Genomic DNA, 18,550 nt, shown 5'->3' with positions numbered 1-18,550 from the left:
TGGCCTTGTAGGTCCCTTCCAACTCTGCTATTCTATGATTCTATGATTTCTTGTGTGTGCATGTGTAGGGGAGAAGTGGGTTTGAATCAGGCCGGCAGGCCTGAGGAGAGGGCATAAAATCCCTCTCTCTATGCCATTTCCCCCATTTTGAAACAGCCCTCCCCATGCCTAGACACACACACCCTGAGTCTTCCTTGTTTCGTTTTTCTAGATTGTAGTCCCCTTGGGGCAGGGACCTACCCGCTTCTTCTTTGTAAAGCACGTGTACATGGATGGTAATGTATACATGATAACGTCCGTCTTTGATTTGCATTGCTTTCGTTCTTCAGGGGCCCAGGGTGGAGCCAACTGGATCCGGTGGTTGCCGCAGAACTCTTGTCCCAGATACAGGAAGGAGAATTTTGGGTTGAGGAGGAGGAATTTTTCGCAGAATTTGACGAAATCATAACGGGGTACCCAATTACTGAAGAAGGGCAGCTTCAGAGCCTCTACACTGGTACGCTGTGGCCCAAAAGAACCTCTTCTTTTCCCTCCCAAGGCTGTCATGGTCCTGCCTTAACTGCAGTTCTTTTCATTTCGTTCCCCATCTCTCTTCCTCACACCTCTGCCTTATATCCTGCTTGCAAGAAGGAAAAAGTTTCATGGCTTATGAGTAGTTCGCACATCACAGCCAATTCCTGGTTGTTTAAGCCAGGAATTGGCAGGGGCACACTTGTCTCCTTACTGCTCGCTGCTTCCACTTTCATTAAAAAACACACACACACACACTTTCATTCCTGGGTTGTTTTGTGATGTCTAAACTGGGAAACTATGCATTCTTAAGGGTTAAACAACCCAGGGTTCACCCAACAACAAACCGTGGGGTTGCATTGTTAATTGAAAACAGAGGTGTGCGAATGGCCAGGAACAGCATGCTCCCACACTTTGGCGCTCTCTCAAACGACCCATGGTTAACAAACCATGGATTGTTTGATCATGCGAATTCAGCCAGTAGCTCTTTAGTGCCCCCCCCCCTCCCCGCCCCATTCCATATCCTCATTCTGGGATGTGCTGAAGAATTGTCTCAGAATTCAGTATCTGGAGATTCCCAGCTTTCAGCTTTCCTTTTCAAAAAGTTGCCAGAATTCCCTGGGCCATTCCCATAGCTCCTGTGCCCTGCCTTCGCTGGACACGTTACCCTAATTCCTATTGCCTTTTTTTGCCCCTTTTTTACCTCCTCTCTAAAATAACAATTTCTTTGAAAACAAATCTTGGAGCCAGACTCTCATAAATGCTTACAAATTTATCTTTAATCTTTTCAAATGATCAGAATAGCGGGAAATGCCAGCAAAATAAAATGCAGTTGAAGTGGTCCCCTGATCTTCGAAATACTCTCCAAAACGAAGAGTTTTGGAGGCTCCCCTGAGAACGCCTGCGGTAATGGGGGCCCGGCGCCCCTCTCTTGGGTTTGCCACTGAAAGGCGGAAGGTGGCATCTTTGGAATCTCTGCTGTCGTTGAGGATCTGAAAGGCTTTGATTTTAAACTTTGCCCTGATCCAACAGTGACAATAACGTAAGTGTCAACCCTGTGAATTTTTTGCTATGCTTCTGCAAAATAAGGGCTTGCGTCTGATGCTTTTGAAGCTGGCTGATAAGTCCAGATCATGAATATGGGAAATGGTAGTCATGAAAGATCACAGCAACCTCTTTGGGAAACAGCATGGAAAGGGGAAATCCCTTTTCTTGGACAGAGCTGCTGGGACCTTCTGGAAGTACCTCCTCACAGACTGTACCAATTGTGCAAGTGGGCTTCGCCCCATGGTCAATTTTGGCACCCAGATACGCTTTGTTGTGTTCCTCAAAAACCTCCTGTCTTCTTGGGAGACAGTAACGAGGCCTGCTAAGTAATCCACAAAGCTTTATTCAAGCAATAAACATATGTTCCCACCTGAAGAGAGGCTAATCTCTTGGAACTTTCCCCTAGGCAAAACTATGCAAACTAAGCGAGACAATTGTCCTTTCAAGAAGAAGGGAAAGCCTTTTCCCAAGACGCGTTAACTTCAGAGAGACTAGTTCTGAGGCAGCTTCTGACGGGATGCCAGCCGGGCTGACTTTCTCTCGCTTTCTTTTAGCTCTGCCTGTTTTAGTCTGCGGCATACTCTAGGACCAGCTAACCTGTCGGTGCTCCCTCCCTCGGAAGAATGTTGGCTTCCCACTGACTGTATATTATTTGCCCTTGAGGAAATAAGCTCTGGAGAGGGTTCACTCCCAGCTAGTAAAGAGCCCATGAGAGCTTCCTCCCCGACTGGTACAGGCTGGCCTGTTTCTGGCGCCGACTCCTCTACTTCAGAGTCTGATTCTGAATGATCACCTGAAACACCTTCTTCCAACTCGGGGAGCAAAGCTAGACATAGCATGCTTTCTTCTTTGCTTGCCCACTGCATGCACAGACTCTAGGGATGGATGAACCAGGCCATATCCTGTCTGTGTCTGGTTTGCATGTATTCCATCATCCATCTATTTCTTTGCATAATTCTGCATTGTTAGAAAGAAACGCATGGAAATTCACATTTGGTTTCTGACCGATCTTTTCCTGAGACGTGCATTTTGTGCGCCTCTTTCCCAACGACGTGCATTTTGGGTATGCAGTTTTTGACTGGAGAACTGCCTAGCAACGTTCAGAAGTGTGCAAATCCTCAGGATAACTGTGTTCCTCTCTGTGGCGTTACAGCCCACAAGTCAGTTCCCAAATGTATGTCTGCAGTTTGTAAGTCTGTGGTGAGTTTAGAATGTGGGCCTGAGTGGGTGGAGTTAGAATGTCTGGGGAGGGGGAGGAGTGATATATAAGGGAAAGACTGAGGGGATTGAGGGGGACTTTTGAGGTCCTCTTAGAGCAGTGGTTCTCAACCTGTGGGTCGCGACCCCTTTGGGGGTCGAACGACTCTTTCACAGGGGTCGCCTAAGACCATCGGAAAACACGTATTTCCGATGGTCTTAGGAACCGAGACACCGCTCCTCTATCCGTCTCCAGGAGGGTCCGCCCACATGCAGATACGCCCACATACGAGTGCCCGGCGTGATGACAAATATGTATAATTACATATTGTTTTGTGATTAATCACTATGCTTTAATTATGTTCAATTTGTAACAATGAAAATACATCCTGCATATCAGATATTTACATTACGATTCATAACAGTAGCAAAATTACAGTTATGAAGTAGCAACGAAAATAATTTTATGGTTGGGGGTCACCACAACATGAGGAACTGTATTAAAGGGTCGCGGCATTAGGAAGGTTGAGAAACACTGTCTTAGAGTCTTTAGTGCTCTCTGTGTTTAGGGTACTTAAGTTCTGGGAAATTTGAGGTTCAGGATAGAGAGTGGTGTCTTTGGAGTGTGGTGTGCACATAGTTGATGTATATTAATCAATACCGATAATAAAGAAAGCTCAAGACTGATTGTGTGAGGGAAAGGAAAGCGTGTATGTGAATGAGTGAAAGGATTGGATGAAAGGTTTCAAAAAGGTTTTTAAATGTTTTATTTGAAACAAAGCTTGTGAACTTTTAAAAATAAATTTTAATTATTTTGTTTTTAACTACCACAAAAATCCCACGTGTCTGTTTGGCATTTATCATCTGAGGTTTATGCATTTAGCACCCACTCTGACAATAATTCACCTCAGCACATATAACTCACAGTGTTTTATTTTATATATTGACATCCTTCTCCATTTTAACCCCTTTCTCCACATAGTTTGGAGGAAGGTGGGTTTTATCCCTTGCCTCAGGCGTATCAAGCGGTGGTGCTTGGCTTGAGCAGGGAGTAGCCGCGGCCAGGCCTGGTGTTCAGAGCCTGTGTCGTGGCACTCTCTGCTTATTCAGCTGGGAAGTGTGAAAAGGCCGGTTCGCTTCAAAATGTGGATCCAAGAAAATGTTCCCCTCATTCTCTCACCCACTCCTTAACTGGATCAGAGCAGAGAGCCGGTAGCTATCTGCTGCTCTTTGTAGAGGCTCATTTCGCACTTTCTGTACACAGAGATTTCCATATCCAAATAAGTGAAGTGAATTGTGTGCGTTTTGCTCCCTCTTGACAGACAAAGTCCTGAGCCATACCCAGAAACTGTACGGGTCGTGGGTGAGGGGGCAGTCGGCAGGGGGTTGCCGGAACAACAGCACTTTCCCCACGAACCCCAAGTTCTGGCTGAGGGTCTGTGAGCAGAGCGAGGTGTGCATCGCCCTCCTGCAGAAACACCGGAAGTACGGCACCGATTGGGCGGGGAGAATCCGGAACTGGCCCCGCTTAGCGGAAGCAGATCCGACTTTGACGGATGGCCTCCGAGGGAAGAACTACCATGCTGTGGGACTGCATATATGGAAGGTAATCTCTAGGTCAGCCGGAGTGGTGGGGCGGGAAGGACGTTGGGCTGTCTTATTTTACAAAAAAGTAAAATAAAGATTGCAAAGATGTGCGAAAATGTGACATGGACTTGAATAGTTCTTTTCCCCCCCACACACTCCAAGTGGTTTGTTGTCCTTTCACATTTGAGGGTGACGATATCGGAATCTGAATATTGTAGAAAGTTCCTCAACTATGGTTTTTGTGTTTGTCAATAGCCTTCTTCAAAAGGAAAGGATGTATGTTAATGACATGCTGAGTCATTAACATACATTTTAATGACACTAACATACATTTATGTTATGTGTGTATGTGTCATTAACATACATTTTTCTTGCATTTATATCTTGCTTTCCCTCCAAGAAGCTAAGAGTGGCATACATGGAGGAGTTGGCTCTTTTTATCCTTACAACAATCCTGTGAGGTAGTTTAGCCTTAGAAGGCATGAATGGCCCAAAGTCACCAAGAGAACTTTGTGGATTCGGACCTAGAGCAAGACCTATGCACCCCAATCTTGCTGGGTTTGTGGGCACACTTAAAACGTTGAGAGAGTGTTGTGGGCACATTCGCAAAATGGCTGCTAGGGTGGGTGTGGCCAACCACAAAACACTCATTTCCCATAAGGCAAAAGGGTGAAACTAAAAGAAAGGTAACCAGACCAAGAACCTAAGTACAAGGCATAGTTGGGGGTCTGAGTTCCAAAACACAAGACTTGGCCACCTGACTCCTCTTTCTGATTTTGTAAAATCTTAACAATTTCCACATATAACGCACAGCCCCATGTTGACTTTTTCATCCTCTAGGTAGAGAAGAAACAGTTCAATCTTCCGAAGACGCTCTGTGCACCCCCGATTTCGGGCACTGTTTGTCATTCCTACAATCGGGAGGTGCACCTGCAATGCGACCTTTCTCCTGGGTATTACCTTGTCGTCCCCAGCACCTTTCTGAACGATGCTGAGGGAAACTTCCTGCTCCGAGTCTTCTCCAGTGGAAGAATCTCCCTCAGGTGCCTCCATCAGAAGGGAAATGGGAGGTGCGGAGGGAGGAACCTTGCCATGGGCTTCACAGGAAGCTCCCTTATATGGAGTCAAATACTTGAAAGGTTGTCACACAGAGGAGGGCCAGGATCTCTTCTCGATCATCCCAGAGTGTAGGATACAGAATAACAGGCTCAAGTTACAGGAAGCCAGTTTCCGGCTGGACATCAGGAAAAGCTTCCTGACTGTTAGAGCAGTACGACAATGGAACCAGTTACCTAGGGAGGCCGAGGGCTCTCCCACAGTAGAGGCCTTCAAGAGGCAGCTGGACAGCCCTCTGTCAGGGATACTTTAGGGTGGATTCCTGCACTGAGCAGGGGTTTGGACTTGATGGCCTTATAGGCCCCTTCCAACTCTTTTATGGTGTAAGTCTGCCTGCGATGAGTTCATGGCAAAGGGGGGAATTTGAACCGTCGGCTTCCTGGGTTACAGCTTGTGCTCTTAACCTCTACAGTATGCTTGCTCTTAAGCGGTTGCTTACTTTTATTATGTGTTTTTATTTATTGATTACATTTTTATGCTGCCAACAGACAAGGCTCTCTGGGCAGTTCAGAATTAAAACTATAAAGCGTGATAATAGTATAAAGCTTTAAAACTTTAAAAGTACAAAATAAAAGCAGAGTAAACCCAGCAGCAGGGAAAGACTGTGTGGGAAGGTGTGTTTACAGGAGGCCTTTAAAAGATGTTACTCTTTTTGCCTCCTGAACTGCAGCATTATTAGTATTAGTATCCTGCCTTTTGCCCAATGAGGGAGGGTTTTCCAGAGGGTGGGTGTCACTAAGAGCTTAAGAGCCATGCTGGATCAGACCAACGTTCCATTCAATCCAGCCAACCAGCTGTTGACCAGGGACCAACCAAGCAGGAGACGAGTGCAACAGCACCCTCCCACCCATGTTCCCCAGCAACTGGTGCATATAGGCTTACTGCTGCTGATATTGGTGGTAGCACACGACAGCAAAAGCCCTTTACCAATGAGACTTTCCGCACACCCAGTACCAAACCAGGGGGGAATCCGCACATCGTTCTGAAATCGCTTCTAAGCGACCCCAGTGTGGCGTGAAAGTGAGCTTGTAACTTGCCTTTTGAAGAGCCGATGAAGAGACGTCCTTCCCGCCGCCGCCGCCGCCGCCACCCAACTCCCTCCTCGCCGGCTGGGACGGAAAGCTCGGGGGAAGAAGGCAGGGTGGAGAGCTTCTTCCGCTCTCAACCCTGCCTTCTTCAGCTGAGCTCTCCTCGCTGGTCGGCGAGGAGGTCTGCGGGTGGCAGCGGCAGCGGCGGCGGCAGGAAGGATGTCTCTTTGTCGGCTCTTCAAAAGGCAAGTTACATGCTCGCTTTCACGCCGCACTGGGGTCGCTTAGAAGCGATTTCAGAACGACGTGCGGATTTCCCCCAGGAACGTGGAGAACTACCTTTTGCGTTATCCTCTATAGTCCGTGTTCCGATTAGAGAAATCGCACGGTGTGGCTGAGTTTGGACGATGTCAGTCAATGGTGGTTTTAGAACTCCACGGTGGAGTTTTTACACCACCGTTGAGAAATGTGTCATCTGGCGGGAAAACTCCATGCAACGGTGGAGGTTTTTTTACCTTTGGAAACCACTCCATGCAGAATATCAACCCTATGCAGAGGAGAGTTCCTGCACAACTGGTGTGTTGTGTGGTGGGCCCTGTGGAGTTTTCCAGTGCGTTGAGTTGACTTTTCCCATGGGCTACAGAGTTCCATGGCAAGAGTGACGAAAGGAGCGAGTTCTGGAATTGTTTTTTTTTTTGCACCAATGGCTGATGGGATACCATCGGGAGGACCGGGGGAGGAGAGAGGGCAGAGGAACTGTCAATCAAAAGTCACGATGGATTTTACTCAGCTCCACGGTAGCCCACAGTCACACAACGGTGGAGTTAGAACATGTGTGGGGAGTGTCCCCTAAAAACTCAACCCCTGAGTGAAGTTTTCACACTGCGTTGACTAACATGTCCGAACTGAGTCGTGTGTTAACGCCTTGTCATTTTCTCTCCCTTTTCTCTCTCTTGCTCCCTCCCTGGCCTTCCCTGTGTCCTCCTCACCTCGTCTTCCCTTCCGGTAGTGAGATCAAACTGCCGCCGCCTGATAACACCGTCCGTGAAGAGCTCCCAGGGGGCGAATGGGAGACAGCCCAGCTGGAAGGGTGCTGGAGAAAAGGGCAGAGTGCAGGGGGCAGCCGGAATTTCCCCTCCTTCCACACCAATCCCTGTTTCCCCCTGTCTGTTCCGGCAGGCGTGGGACAGAGCAGCATCAAGGTCGCCCTCCGCCAGCACTGCCCAGATAACAAGTGCCGCCCGATAGGGTTTCACATCTTCCAGGTAGGATATAGGTTCGAGCCTTCTGAGTGAAGCTTCCTTAGACTGAGTCAGACCATGGGTCCATCTTTTCCAGTATTGTCAACTCTAACTGGTTGGGCCTCTCCAGGAGCATCATCAGGCGGGAGGAAAATCGTGTTTTCCTACCGTTGCTTTCCCCCTGCTTTTGTCCCACAATGCTTCCTTTTTCTTTACATGGGGAAGAAAGAGGAAGTAAACAATGACCCTGTGGCCCATTCATTGTGCGTTTTTACCCCACTGCTTCTCCTGAACACAGCTGGAATGATGGCATGTTTCGCTACAGCCAAAAAGGTCGGATTTCCAGGTCTTTTTTTGTGATGGGAAAACAAGTAGAAGGGGCGGGAGACATGCGGGAGGCAGACAGCGTCATCCGTGAAAAACCTCAAAGGCCCCAAATGTCGGGAGACACAAGCGTTCCTTCTTGGGCAAGTCAACATGAAACGTATTCTCTGAAGACTGAAAGCATGGAAGTACGAAATGGACCCCCCAATATCCCTAGTTCAGATCTGATGCGAAAGTATGGTTTGTGCAAATCGTAATTAAGGATCCACAGCACAGTTTGAGCGTCTGGGTGAACAGCAGCCAGACCATAGTTTGGAGCGGCTTGTCTGCTTTTGTTTCCCATCCTCTCAGGGCTCCGCTTCATAAGTCCTTCCCTCCTGTCTCTGTGATGCACCAGTTCTTTGCGCATTCAGACATCTAACAGCAAGCCACAGTTAGCACAAACCGTGGTTTGCAGACTTGCTTCAGACGGTGGTTTCAGATCCTAATTTTTCAGCACTGAATAGACAAGTTCGTGGGCAGGCTCAGGTTCACGATTTATGTTATGCCTGAACCCGGCCATTGACTGAAGAGAGAGAGACCTGACATACATCTTAAGATCACAGGGAATTCTTCTAATCAGCCTACAATCCTTTTAGGTCCCCAGTGATAACAACAATGTGAAAATGCCTTCAGCTTCTTTCCTGCACATGGAGCCGCTGGTGAGCTGCGTTCCTCATTGCTACTCCCAGGAAGTAAGCCAGCTGTGCCGACTATCTTCAGGAAATTACGCCGTCGTTCCCTCGACATACTTGCCTGATACGGAAGGCAGCTTCACGGTGATCGTAGCAACCAAAATAGACAGGTAAAGCTACGCTTGTTTCGGTTCAGATAGATGAATATATCCAAAAAAGCAGGACTTGAGCGCCGGTCTTGTCTGAAGTGTTTCTTTCAACCCCCCATTTTGGCTCAAAGGTTTCCTTGGATAAAAAGAAATGAGCGTGTGTCCTCATGGGCAATGATGGCTCTAACGTAACAAGATGCCTTATACTGAATCAGACCTGTGGTCCATCTGGCCCGGTATTGCTGACACTGGGGCTCTTCCTACAAGCAACATAAGGCGTGCTTGTGACTGGCCACTCATGGAAGTTTGCAGGTCCTTTTGATATTGTTGTCAACCTCCTGCACGTGCCTTCCCCTAGTTTTCTATTACAAACACACCCCTGGACATCCCGATTCTTTTGAAATATTGTGGATTTTCTACCATGTGCAGCTGAAGTTGCGCTACAAAGCACCCGCTAGAGGGCGCTGTTCCAATCAATACTATGAGCACCAAGAGGAGGGGAAGTTTTCAGTTACCTTTTTTCAGCTTTGGCTGATATACCAACTGCGCCCTTATCTGGGCAGAGATAGCCTAGCTACAGTTATCCATGCTCTGATAACCTCTCATTTGGATTACTGCAGTGCGTTATACGTGGGGCTGCCTTTGAAAACGGTCCGGGAACTTCAACTGTTACAAAACAGGGCAGCACGGTTACTAACAGGGACTGGGCGACGAGACCACATCACGCCAGTCCTTTTCCAGCCTCATTGGCTGCCGGTCCAGGTCCGGGCCCGATTCAAAGTGCTGGTATTAACATTTAAAGCCCTAAACGGCTTGGGGCCAGGCTATCTGAAGGAACGCCTCCTCCCATATGTACCTGCCCGGACCCTAAGGTCATCCTCAGGGGTCCTTCTCCGCGAGCCCCTGCCAAAGGAAGTGAGGCAGGTGGCTACCAGGAGGAGGGCCTTCTCCGCTGTGGCACCCCGGCTGTGGAATGAGCTCCCTAAGGAGGTTCACTTGGCACCTACATTATATGCTTTTAGACGCCAGGTGAAAACCTTTTTATTCTCCCAGCATTTTAACAGTCTATAAATGAATTTTAACTTGGTGTTTTAAATTTGTAATTTTACATTGCTGCTGTTTTTATCTGGTTGAGTTTTTATATTGTATTTTATATTATGGTTTTATACTGTTGTTTTATACTTTGAATGTTTTTAATTTTTGTGAACCGCCCAGAGAGCTCCGGCTATTGGGCGGTATAGAAATGTAATAAGTAAATAAATAAATAAATATGTGCTCTACCACACTGAGCTACAGCCCTCTAACCTAAACATGACATTCTCAATTCTCTGAAGAACGAGTTGTCTAGAGCCATAGCCATTTAGCCTAGTTTCTAGGTGCTTATGAACTTGTGTTGAATAATGATGTACAGTTGGATCCAAACTCCTGTGGCTGACTATGTGTTGCAAAATAAACCGCAAGCACCCAGAAACGTTATAGCCACAAACGTCTTTTGCTGTCATAATAGATCTGTCTTTGCTTTTTCACAGAAAAAGCATTCGGAGCAAGGAGACTTTGGGGCAGAGGCTGCAGGAGGTGAGTGTCATGGATTAATTTGATGTTAATTAACTACATTTTCATTTTATTTTTAAGAACACCACTCTGACTTGTCGTTTTATCATTCCAAAGAAACCAAAGAGGCTTAACAATCTTAAAAATAACTAATAAGAAACCATCACATTTACAGTTATCCATGCTTTGATAACCTCGTGTTTTGATCACCGCAATGCGTTATACGTGGGGCTGCCTTTGAAAACGGTCCGGAAGCTTCAGCTGGTGCAAAAAAAGGGCAGCCCGTTTACTAACAGGGACTGGACGGCGAGATCATATTACGACAGTCCTTTTACAACTTCATTGGCTGCCAGTCCAGGTCCGGGCCCGGTTCAAAGTGCTGGTATTGACATTTAAAGCCCTAAAAGGTTTGGGGCCAGGTTATTTGAAGGAACGCCTCCTCCCATATGTACCTGCCCGGACCTTAAGATCATCTACAGGGGCCCTTCTTCGTGAGCCCCTGCCAAAGGAAGTGAGGCAGGTGGCTACTAGGAGGAGGGCCTTCTCTGCTGTGGCACCCCGGTTGTGGAATGAGCTCCCCAGAGAGGTCCACCTGGCGCCTACACTGTACTCCTTTTGTCGCCAACTGAAGACCTTTTTATTTTCTCAGTATTTTAACACTTAATTTTAACTTAAATTTAAATTTTACTGTTTTAACTCTGTATTTAAATTTTATATCAATTTTGCTGCGTGGTTTTTTATTCTGGTTGTGCTTTTTATATTGTATTTCGTATTTGTGCTTTTAACCTGTTGGTTGTCTTATTATGGTTTTAATTTTTGTGAACTGCCCAGAGAGCTTCGGCTATTGGGCGGTATAGTAATGTAATAAATAAATAAATCACATGATAATAGAATCATAGAATAGTAGAATTGGAAGGGGCCTATAAGGACAGCGAGTCCAACCCCCTGCTCAATGCAGGAATCCACCCTAAAGCATCCCTGACAGATGGTTGTCCAGCTGCCTCTTGAAGGCCTCTAGTGTGGGAGAGCCCATGACCTCCCTAGGTAACTGGTTCCATTGTCGTACTGCTCTAACAGTCAGGAAGTTTTTCCTGATGTCCAGCCAGAATCTGGCTTCCTGTAACTTGAGCCCCTCATTCCATGTTCTGCACTCTGGGAAGATCAAGAAGAGATCCTGGCCCTCCTCTGTGTGACAACCTTTTAAGTATTTGAAGAGTGCTCTCATGTCTCCCCTCAATCTTCTCTTCTCCAGGCTAAACATGCCCAATTCTTTCAGTCTCTCTTCATAGGGCTTTGTTTCCAGACCCCTGATCATCCTGGTTGCCCTCCTCTGAACCCGCTCCAGCTTGTCTGCGTCCTTCTTGAATTGTGTAGCCCAGAACTGGACGCAATACTCTAGATGAGGCCTAACCAGGGCCGAATAGAGGGGAACCAGTACCTGACGCGATTTGGAAGCTATACTTCTATTAATGCAGCCCCAAATAGCATTTGCCTTTGTTCAAAAGGTTGTTCAAAACGTCTGGGTGAATTAAAAAAGTGCCAAAGACAAAAAAGAAGGCACAGCACTCCGAATATTTAAAGTACAGTTATGAGACTGCAAGGGGATATAGAATTGCACCTCCAAACTAATGAGGTTCCTTCTTAACAATGGAAGTTTCCTGAAATCCTGCTTTCAAATCATAGAATAGCAGAGTTGGAAGGGGCCTACAAGGCCATCGAGTCCAACCCCCTGCTCAAGGCAGGAATCCACCCTAAAGCATCCCTGACAGATGCTTGTCCAGCTGCCTCTTGAAGGCCTCTAGGGTGGGAGAGCCCACAACCTCCTAGGTAACTGATTCCATTGTCGTACTGCTCTAACAGTCAGGAAGTTTTTCCTGATGTCCAGCTGGAATCTGGCTTCCTTTAACTTGAGCCTGTTATTCCGTGTCCTGCACTCTGGGAGGATCGAGAAGAGATCCTGGCCCTCCTCTGTGTGACAACCTTTCAAGTATTTGAAGAGTGCTCTCATGTCTCCCCTCAACCTTCTCTTTTCCAGGCTACATGGTAAAGCCAGCAGGAAAACCAATAAAAAGGGCTTAGCACCATTGAAACAGGAAGAGGACAAACAAAGAACATAATCAGTACCAAAAAACCCCCTCTAAAGGGCCTTTTCTGTGGTGGCCTCCCAATTATGGTACCATCTCCCTGATGAGGCCTGCCTGGCGCCAACATTGTTATCTTTTCAGTGTCAGTTTAAGACTTTCTCCCAGGCACTCAACAGCGTATGCTGAGTTTTAACTGACTCCAATAGCTTTGACCTGGCTGAGTGTTTAAAGAATTGTTTTAAATGTTAACTGTTTTTTATGCTTTTTAATTTTTTTATATTGATTTTTAATGTTCCGTCTTTTTAATCCAATCTTTGTAATCTTTGTAAACTGCCCAGAGAGCTTCAGCTATGGGGTGGTATATAAATCTAATAAATAATAATAAATAGTAATAAATAATGAAAAACTAGGTTTACATTAAATGTTGGGAGAGGAAATTTATTTATTTATTTATTACATTTATATACTGCCCCATAGCTGAAGCTCTCTGGGCGGTTTACAAAAGTTAAAAACAGGGATCATTAAAAAGTATACACAATTTAAAACATTAAAAATTTAATGTTTGGAGCCTATAAAGCTTTTAGGAACATGGTTACCATCCCTAGCCTACTTGTTAACTAAAGAGTAAATTCCATTGAATCCATTCCCCCACCCCCCCGCTCTGAGTAAACTGGAAGAAGGCCTAGTAGGTGCAGTTCATCAGTTTAACAAGTCTTTCCATAAAGAATGTTGTGTTTCCAGTTCATCTTCAAATACTCAATCCATTTTCAATCAAAACTGTTCACACTTCGGCATAGCCTGGTGCTGTTTATTTTATTTATTTATTCATTGCATTTCTATACTGCCCAACAGCCGAAGCTCTCTGGGCGGTTCACAAAAATTTAAACCATTCAGAGTATAAAACAAACAGTATAAAAGCGTGATATAAAATCCAATATAAAATCACAACCAGGATAAAATCAGCAACAGTGCTTAGTTAATTTCTCCATCAATGTCAGTAACCACAACCTATTGGCCCAGAGAGACAGCAGACTCGGTTGGCTCAAAGCCATTGCAACCTCTAAGGCTGGGTGTACCAGTTGCTGGGGAACATGGGTGGGAGGGTGCTGTTGCACCATGTCCTGCTTGGTCATCCCTGGCCTACGGTTGGTTGGCCAGTCTGTGAGCAGAGTGCTGGACTAGTGTCGTGTCTCTCAGTTGCTCATGCCTTCAATGGGAGGAGAAAGGCAACTTACTAAGTGATCTACAAAGTTTTATAACAAGCAACAAACATTTCTTTAACTTGTATAGAGGCCAGCGCTGTGAAACAACCCCCTAGGCAAAACTATGCAAACTAAGCAAGACAATAGTCCATTCAAAAGAAAAGAAATAGCATCTCAAATGTCTATAACTTCAAAGCGTCTGGTGCGGTGGTAGTTTCTGGTGTAATTTCTCTGACTTTCTCACGGCCTCTGTCTGTGCTGAGCGTTTTACCTTCTGGCGGATCTTAGCATCCATTAGCGCTTTGGAATGCTCGCCCCCGGAAGCGCCCTCCCTTTCCACTGAATTTGTAGGATTTGGCCTTGAAGAGATAAGCTCTGGAGGGGGGCAACTTCCAGCTGAGGTCTCTCCCGTGAGAGCTTCCTCCCCCACTGGCACTGGCTGGGCGGTGTCTGACACTGCGTCTTCTAGTTCTGAATCTGATTCTGATTGATTACCTGAAACACCTTCTCCTGACACAGGGGCATTAGGGTTAGACATGACACCTAGATGGACCCACGGTCTGATCCAGCAACAGGGCACTTCTTCTGTTCTTGCTCAGCAGCTGTGATTGATGAGTGAGATGAGATCATCAGATTTGCTTTATTGAGCAAGACAAAGAGCAGCCAGATAAAATGTCTAGAGAGTGGGGAAGGGTTGAGCAGAGTTGTTTTTAAAGCATTCTTGGCCTTGCACATTTCCTTCTAGGTTGTGCTGATCAGTGGTTTTTCTGTTAAGCCCTCAAAGCTACACCAGCAGAATAGGTTGGACTGGGTCTGGGAACACTCCTACATGCGTAGCCCTGCCCAAGATTAGGTTTCTGTTTCTCACATTAGCGCAAGGAGTAAGTGAGCCAGTGCCCTCCGGATGCATTGGGTGACGACGCCCATAAGCTCTGCCCAGAGGCCATGCTGGGTGGAACTCATTGGAGCTGTAGCCCAAGACATCTGGAGCGACCCATGTTTAACCCTCAAATAACCCAGAACACCCATGTTCACACGACACAACCGGCCAGTTAAGGCTTTTGGTTAAGCAGCAGGGTTTAAGGCATCTTGTGCAATGCGTTTTGCTAAACCCTGCTTACTTACTAACCACAGCCTGCGGTAGGGTTAGTGGCTCTAACCGTGGCTTAAAAGTGTTGTGTGCGACAGCACGGCTTGTGGTTAGTGCTAACCCCAGAGAACCACAGTTTCGCTAACCACGGAACTCGAAGTCTTGTCTGAACAGGCCCATTGTGTGGTATACCCCTGCCATAGCAGGCATATTCAAAATGGCAGTCGGCATGTGTCTTGGAGCCCCGCAGGTGAATTAACTCACAGTGGCTTATCATTTTTTTATTAAATCTTCACATATGCCATTTGTGTACGCAGGTGTAATTCGCAAGAGCAGGTCCTTGGCTCTTGATTTGTATGATGCTGATCCCAAAGAGTCATTATGGGACCCTGCATGCCAGGGTGCATTGTCATCAGTATGCTGACGACACGCAGCTCTACTTCTCCTTTTCATCTTCATCAGGTGGGGCTGTGGATGTGCTGAACCGGTGCCTGGCCGCGACAATGGACTGGATGAGGGCTAATAAACTGAAACTCAATCCAGACAAGACTGAGATGCTGCTGGTGGGTGGTTCCTCTGACTGGATGGGGGGGTGTTCAACCAGTTCTGGATGGGGTTGCACTCCCCCTGAAGGAGCAGGTTCGTAGCTTGGGGGGTTCTCCTAGAACCATCTCTGTCTCTTGAGGCCCAGGTGGCCTCGGTGGCACGGAGTGCTTTCTACCAACTCTGGTTGGTGGCCCAGCTACGCCCCTATCTGGACAGGGATAACCTAGTTTCAGTTATCCATACTCTAGTAACCTCCAAATTAGATTACTGCAATGCCCTCTACATGGGGCAGCCTTTGAAGACGGTTTGGAAGCTGCAGCTTGTGCAAAATGCGGTGGCCAGATTGATAGCTGGTGCAGGGAGGTCTGAGCATATAACACCGATTCTGGCCCGCTTGCATTGGCTGCCTATATGTTTCCGAGCCCAATTCAAGGTGCTGGTTTTAACCTATAAAGCCCTACATGGCTTGGGACCGCAACACCTGATGGTACGCCTCTCCCGACATGAACCTACCCATACACTGCGCTCAACATCTAAGGTCCTCCTCCGAGTGCCTACTCCGAGGGAAGCTCGGAGGATGGCAACAAGAGAGAGGGCCTTTTTGGTGGTGGCCCCCCGACTGTGGAATGATCTCCCCGATGAGGCTCGCCTGGTGCCAACATTGTTATCTTTCAGGCGCCAGGTCAAGACTTTCCTCTTCTCCCATGCATTTAAAGGCATTGAACGCTAAGTTTGTTTTTTAATAGACCCCAGAATTATTGTTTTAAATGGATGCTGCTGTTTTTATACTGTTGTTTTTATGTCTCTGATGGTTTTTAAATTTTGTATATTTTTAATGTTTGCTGGTTTTAGCTTTTGTGAACTGCCCAGAGAGCTTTGGCTGTGGGGAGGTATAAAAAAAAATGCAATTAAATAAATAAATAAATAGGCAACCATTCACTTGAGTTGCGTTGTTATCCATGATAAGATGGACCCCTGTTTTCCAAAGTCTCAAAGCTCCGTTATCCAAGAGCTTCAACACGGTTATTCTGTTTTCCTCATAAATCTAAGGATTTTTTTCTCTCTTTTGTGCAATTCCCTTCTGCTTTCTTTTGTTTTCGTTATAGTTGCAAATAAAAATAGGGAAATGTTTTGAAGGGGTTGCTTTTAGTTTTTGGAGAACATTTTATTGAACTTCCATTTAGGATTTAACCTATTTTAGTTACTAACAGCGCAAAGTTTGTTTTGATGAGAGCGAATGGAGCTTTGAGGAGGGGGGGGAAAGGTGAGGGGGACTAAGATTCATGCTAAATAATCCCTGAGCGACCTGTTCCAACCCCGGACCTAAAAGCTCCATCCAGACCTTTTTCTAGTTGGCAACTATGTATTGCAGCCTTCCTCAACCTGGGGCGCTCCAGATGTGTTGGACTGCATCTCCCAGAATGCCCCAGCTGGGGCATTCTGGGAGTTGTAGTCCAACACATCTGGAGAGCCCCAGGTTGAGGAAGGCTGATGTATTGGGACTTCTCTTCACACTTTATCACAGGGACTAGACGCTCGGCGTATTTGTGAGAGTTCACGTTCTCCAGACTGCTTGGCAGCCCTCAGGGTCCGTGTTGGAAGTCCTGACCACGTAGATTTGATCTTCTGACTGTAACTTCCTGAAGACTTTTTAATTTTTTAGGATTTATTTTTACGGAGCACATAACATTGTCTGTTTCTTTAATGCCTTATATGGGTTTGGGTTTTGTCCCTATTCTTACCGTATCCCATCCCTTTTGCAGGTCTCCTTTAAAGCTGTGATGAAAATGTAATTCGAAACGGGCACTTCCAAGCCAGGAGGAAGCTGTAGGGAGCCTGGGAAAATGCAACGCTGTTTTCAGCTTGAACTGAAATGATTCGAACGTCCGTCAGGCCCAGTGTTTCCTTTGAGCACAGTAGCGTCCGGCCGCTCTTATCCAACCTCACTGTCAAAACAAACGGACGAAATTCCCAAATCAAATCCTTCCTCTGTTTTTCTAAGAATGCGCCTGTAGGACCTTCAACCTGTATGGAGACCTTTTGCAGTATTTCATGGACTTTGCTCTGTAGGTTCTTCTTTATCTCCCCTTATCACTCAACCTGCCTATAAATATCATTGTGCTGTACACGTGCTGTGTTCAAATCCGTTTTAATGCTGTGGTGGTCAATACTTTTGCCCTGTGTGTGTGTGTGTGTATGTATGTGTGTGTTTTCCTTGTGAAAACCGGCTGTGGAGAAGAATACATTTACCTACAAATTTCAGAGGCTTGGGAGAAGAAAGGCAGATTGCAATCATTTCTGGAAGGAAATCCTTTTTTTTTTTTTAAGAAGAGCATTGGAATATGTGACCGCCAGATAACTTTTCACATATGCAAGATGCCACGAGGTCTGGCTTGCATGAAGCTGAACGCAGCTCTCCACGGGTTTCATACCTCCCTGCCATCTCCGCCCAGTTTTCGCAGCCCTAGTAGGGCAATAAATACAGGAGATTTATCGTGTCTTTCAGGGAGGGGACGCCATAGATTAGGGTGGCCCTATGGAAAGGGCTCCTATATCTCTAACGGTTATATTCTCTAACAGTTGTATAGAAAAGGGAATTTCAGCAGGTGTCATTTGTAGGCATGCAACACCGGGTGAAACATCATTATTATTATTATTATTATTATTATTTATTATTATTATTATTATTATTATTATTATTATTATTATTGCCCACCTCTCCCTCTGGATCAAGGCGGGGAACAACACCAATTCCTTCTTCATCCCATCAGTCAAAGCTGCAGGAGCCCTGCCCTCTTTTGTATCTGGTCAATCGAGGGCAGGGCTCCTGCAGCTTTAACTGTTCTGATGAAGAGGGAGTTCCACCAGGTGCTGCATTCCTACAAATGACACCTGCTGAAATCCCCCTTTTCTATGCAGTTGTGAAAGATACAGGAGCCTTGGCATCCTTTTCATTTGGCATCCTACCATAGATGGTTTCTGGGCTGAATTCAACATGGCAGGTCACCAGTTGCGCAAAATCTGCTCCGGAGGTCCATGCCTTCAAATTCATACCCCAATTAAACCTTCACACTTCTCCTTTATGCTGTAGCTGTTGTCCTGAGGAACAAGATAGCGTGGAAGGAGATATCAGGGTGGGCGGCAGAGACGAGACAAAATGTTCTAGCTAACCAGGCCTTGATGCATCTACCTTCCCGGTTCCAG

At 46.3% G+C, this 18,550-nt stretch overlaps 1 protein-coding gene across 2 annotated transcripts in view; it reads left to right on the top strand.

Moving 5' to 3' along the window:
- The window catches only part of CAPN10 (calpain 10), a 32,433-nt gene extending 14,961 nt beyond the window's left edge, over window positions 1-17,472 (top strand). For both annotated transcript variants that reach the window (XM_063131813.1, XM_063131814.1), the window contains 7 exons: window positions 330-496; window positions 4,077-4,360; window positions 5,182-5,384; window positions 7,495-7,750; window positions 8,689-8,894; window positions 10,403-10,448; window positions 17,110-17,472. In XM_063131813.1, the coding sequence (XP_062987883.1) occupies window positions 330-496; window positions 4,077-4,360; window positions 5,182-5,384; window positions 7,495-7,750; window positions 8,689-8,894; window positions 10,403-10,448; window positions 17,110-17,139 (1,192 nt within the window). In that variant the 3' untranslated portion in view covers window positions 17,140-17,472. The remainder of the gene's footprint in view (window positions 1-329; window positions 497-4,076; window positions 4,361-5,181; window positions 5,385-7,494; window positions 7,751-8,688; window positions 8,895-10,402; window positions 10,449-17,109) is intronic.
- Window positions 17,473-18,550: the final 1,078 nt, after the last annotated feature.

The sequence above is a fragment of the Elgaria multicarinata genome, chromosome 8 (assembly GCF_023053635.1).
Source record: "Elgaria multicarinata webbii isolate HBS135686 ecotype San Diego chromosome 8, rElgMul1.1.pri, whole genome shotgun sequence".
NCBI classification, from domain to species: Eukaryota; Metazoa; Chordata; class Lepidosauria; order Squamata; family Anguidae; genus Elgaria; species Elgaria multicarinata.
This window is presented reverse-complemented; position numbering and strand designations above follow the sequence as displayed.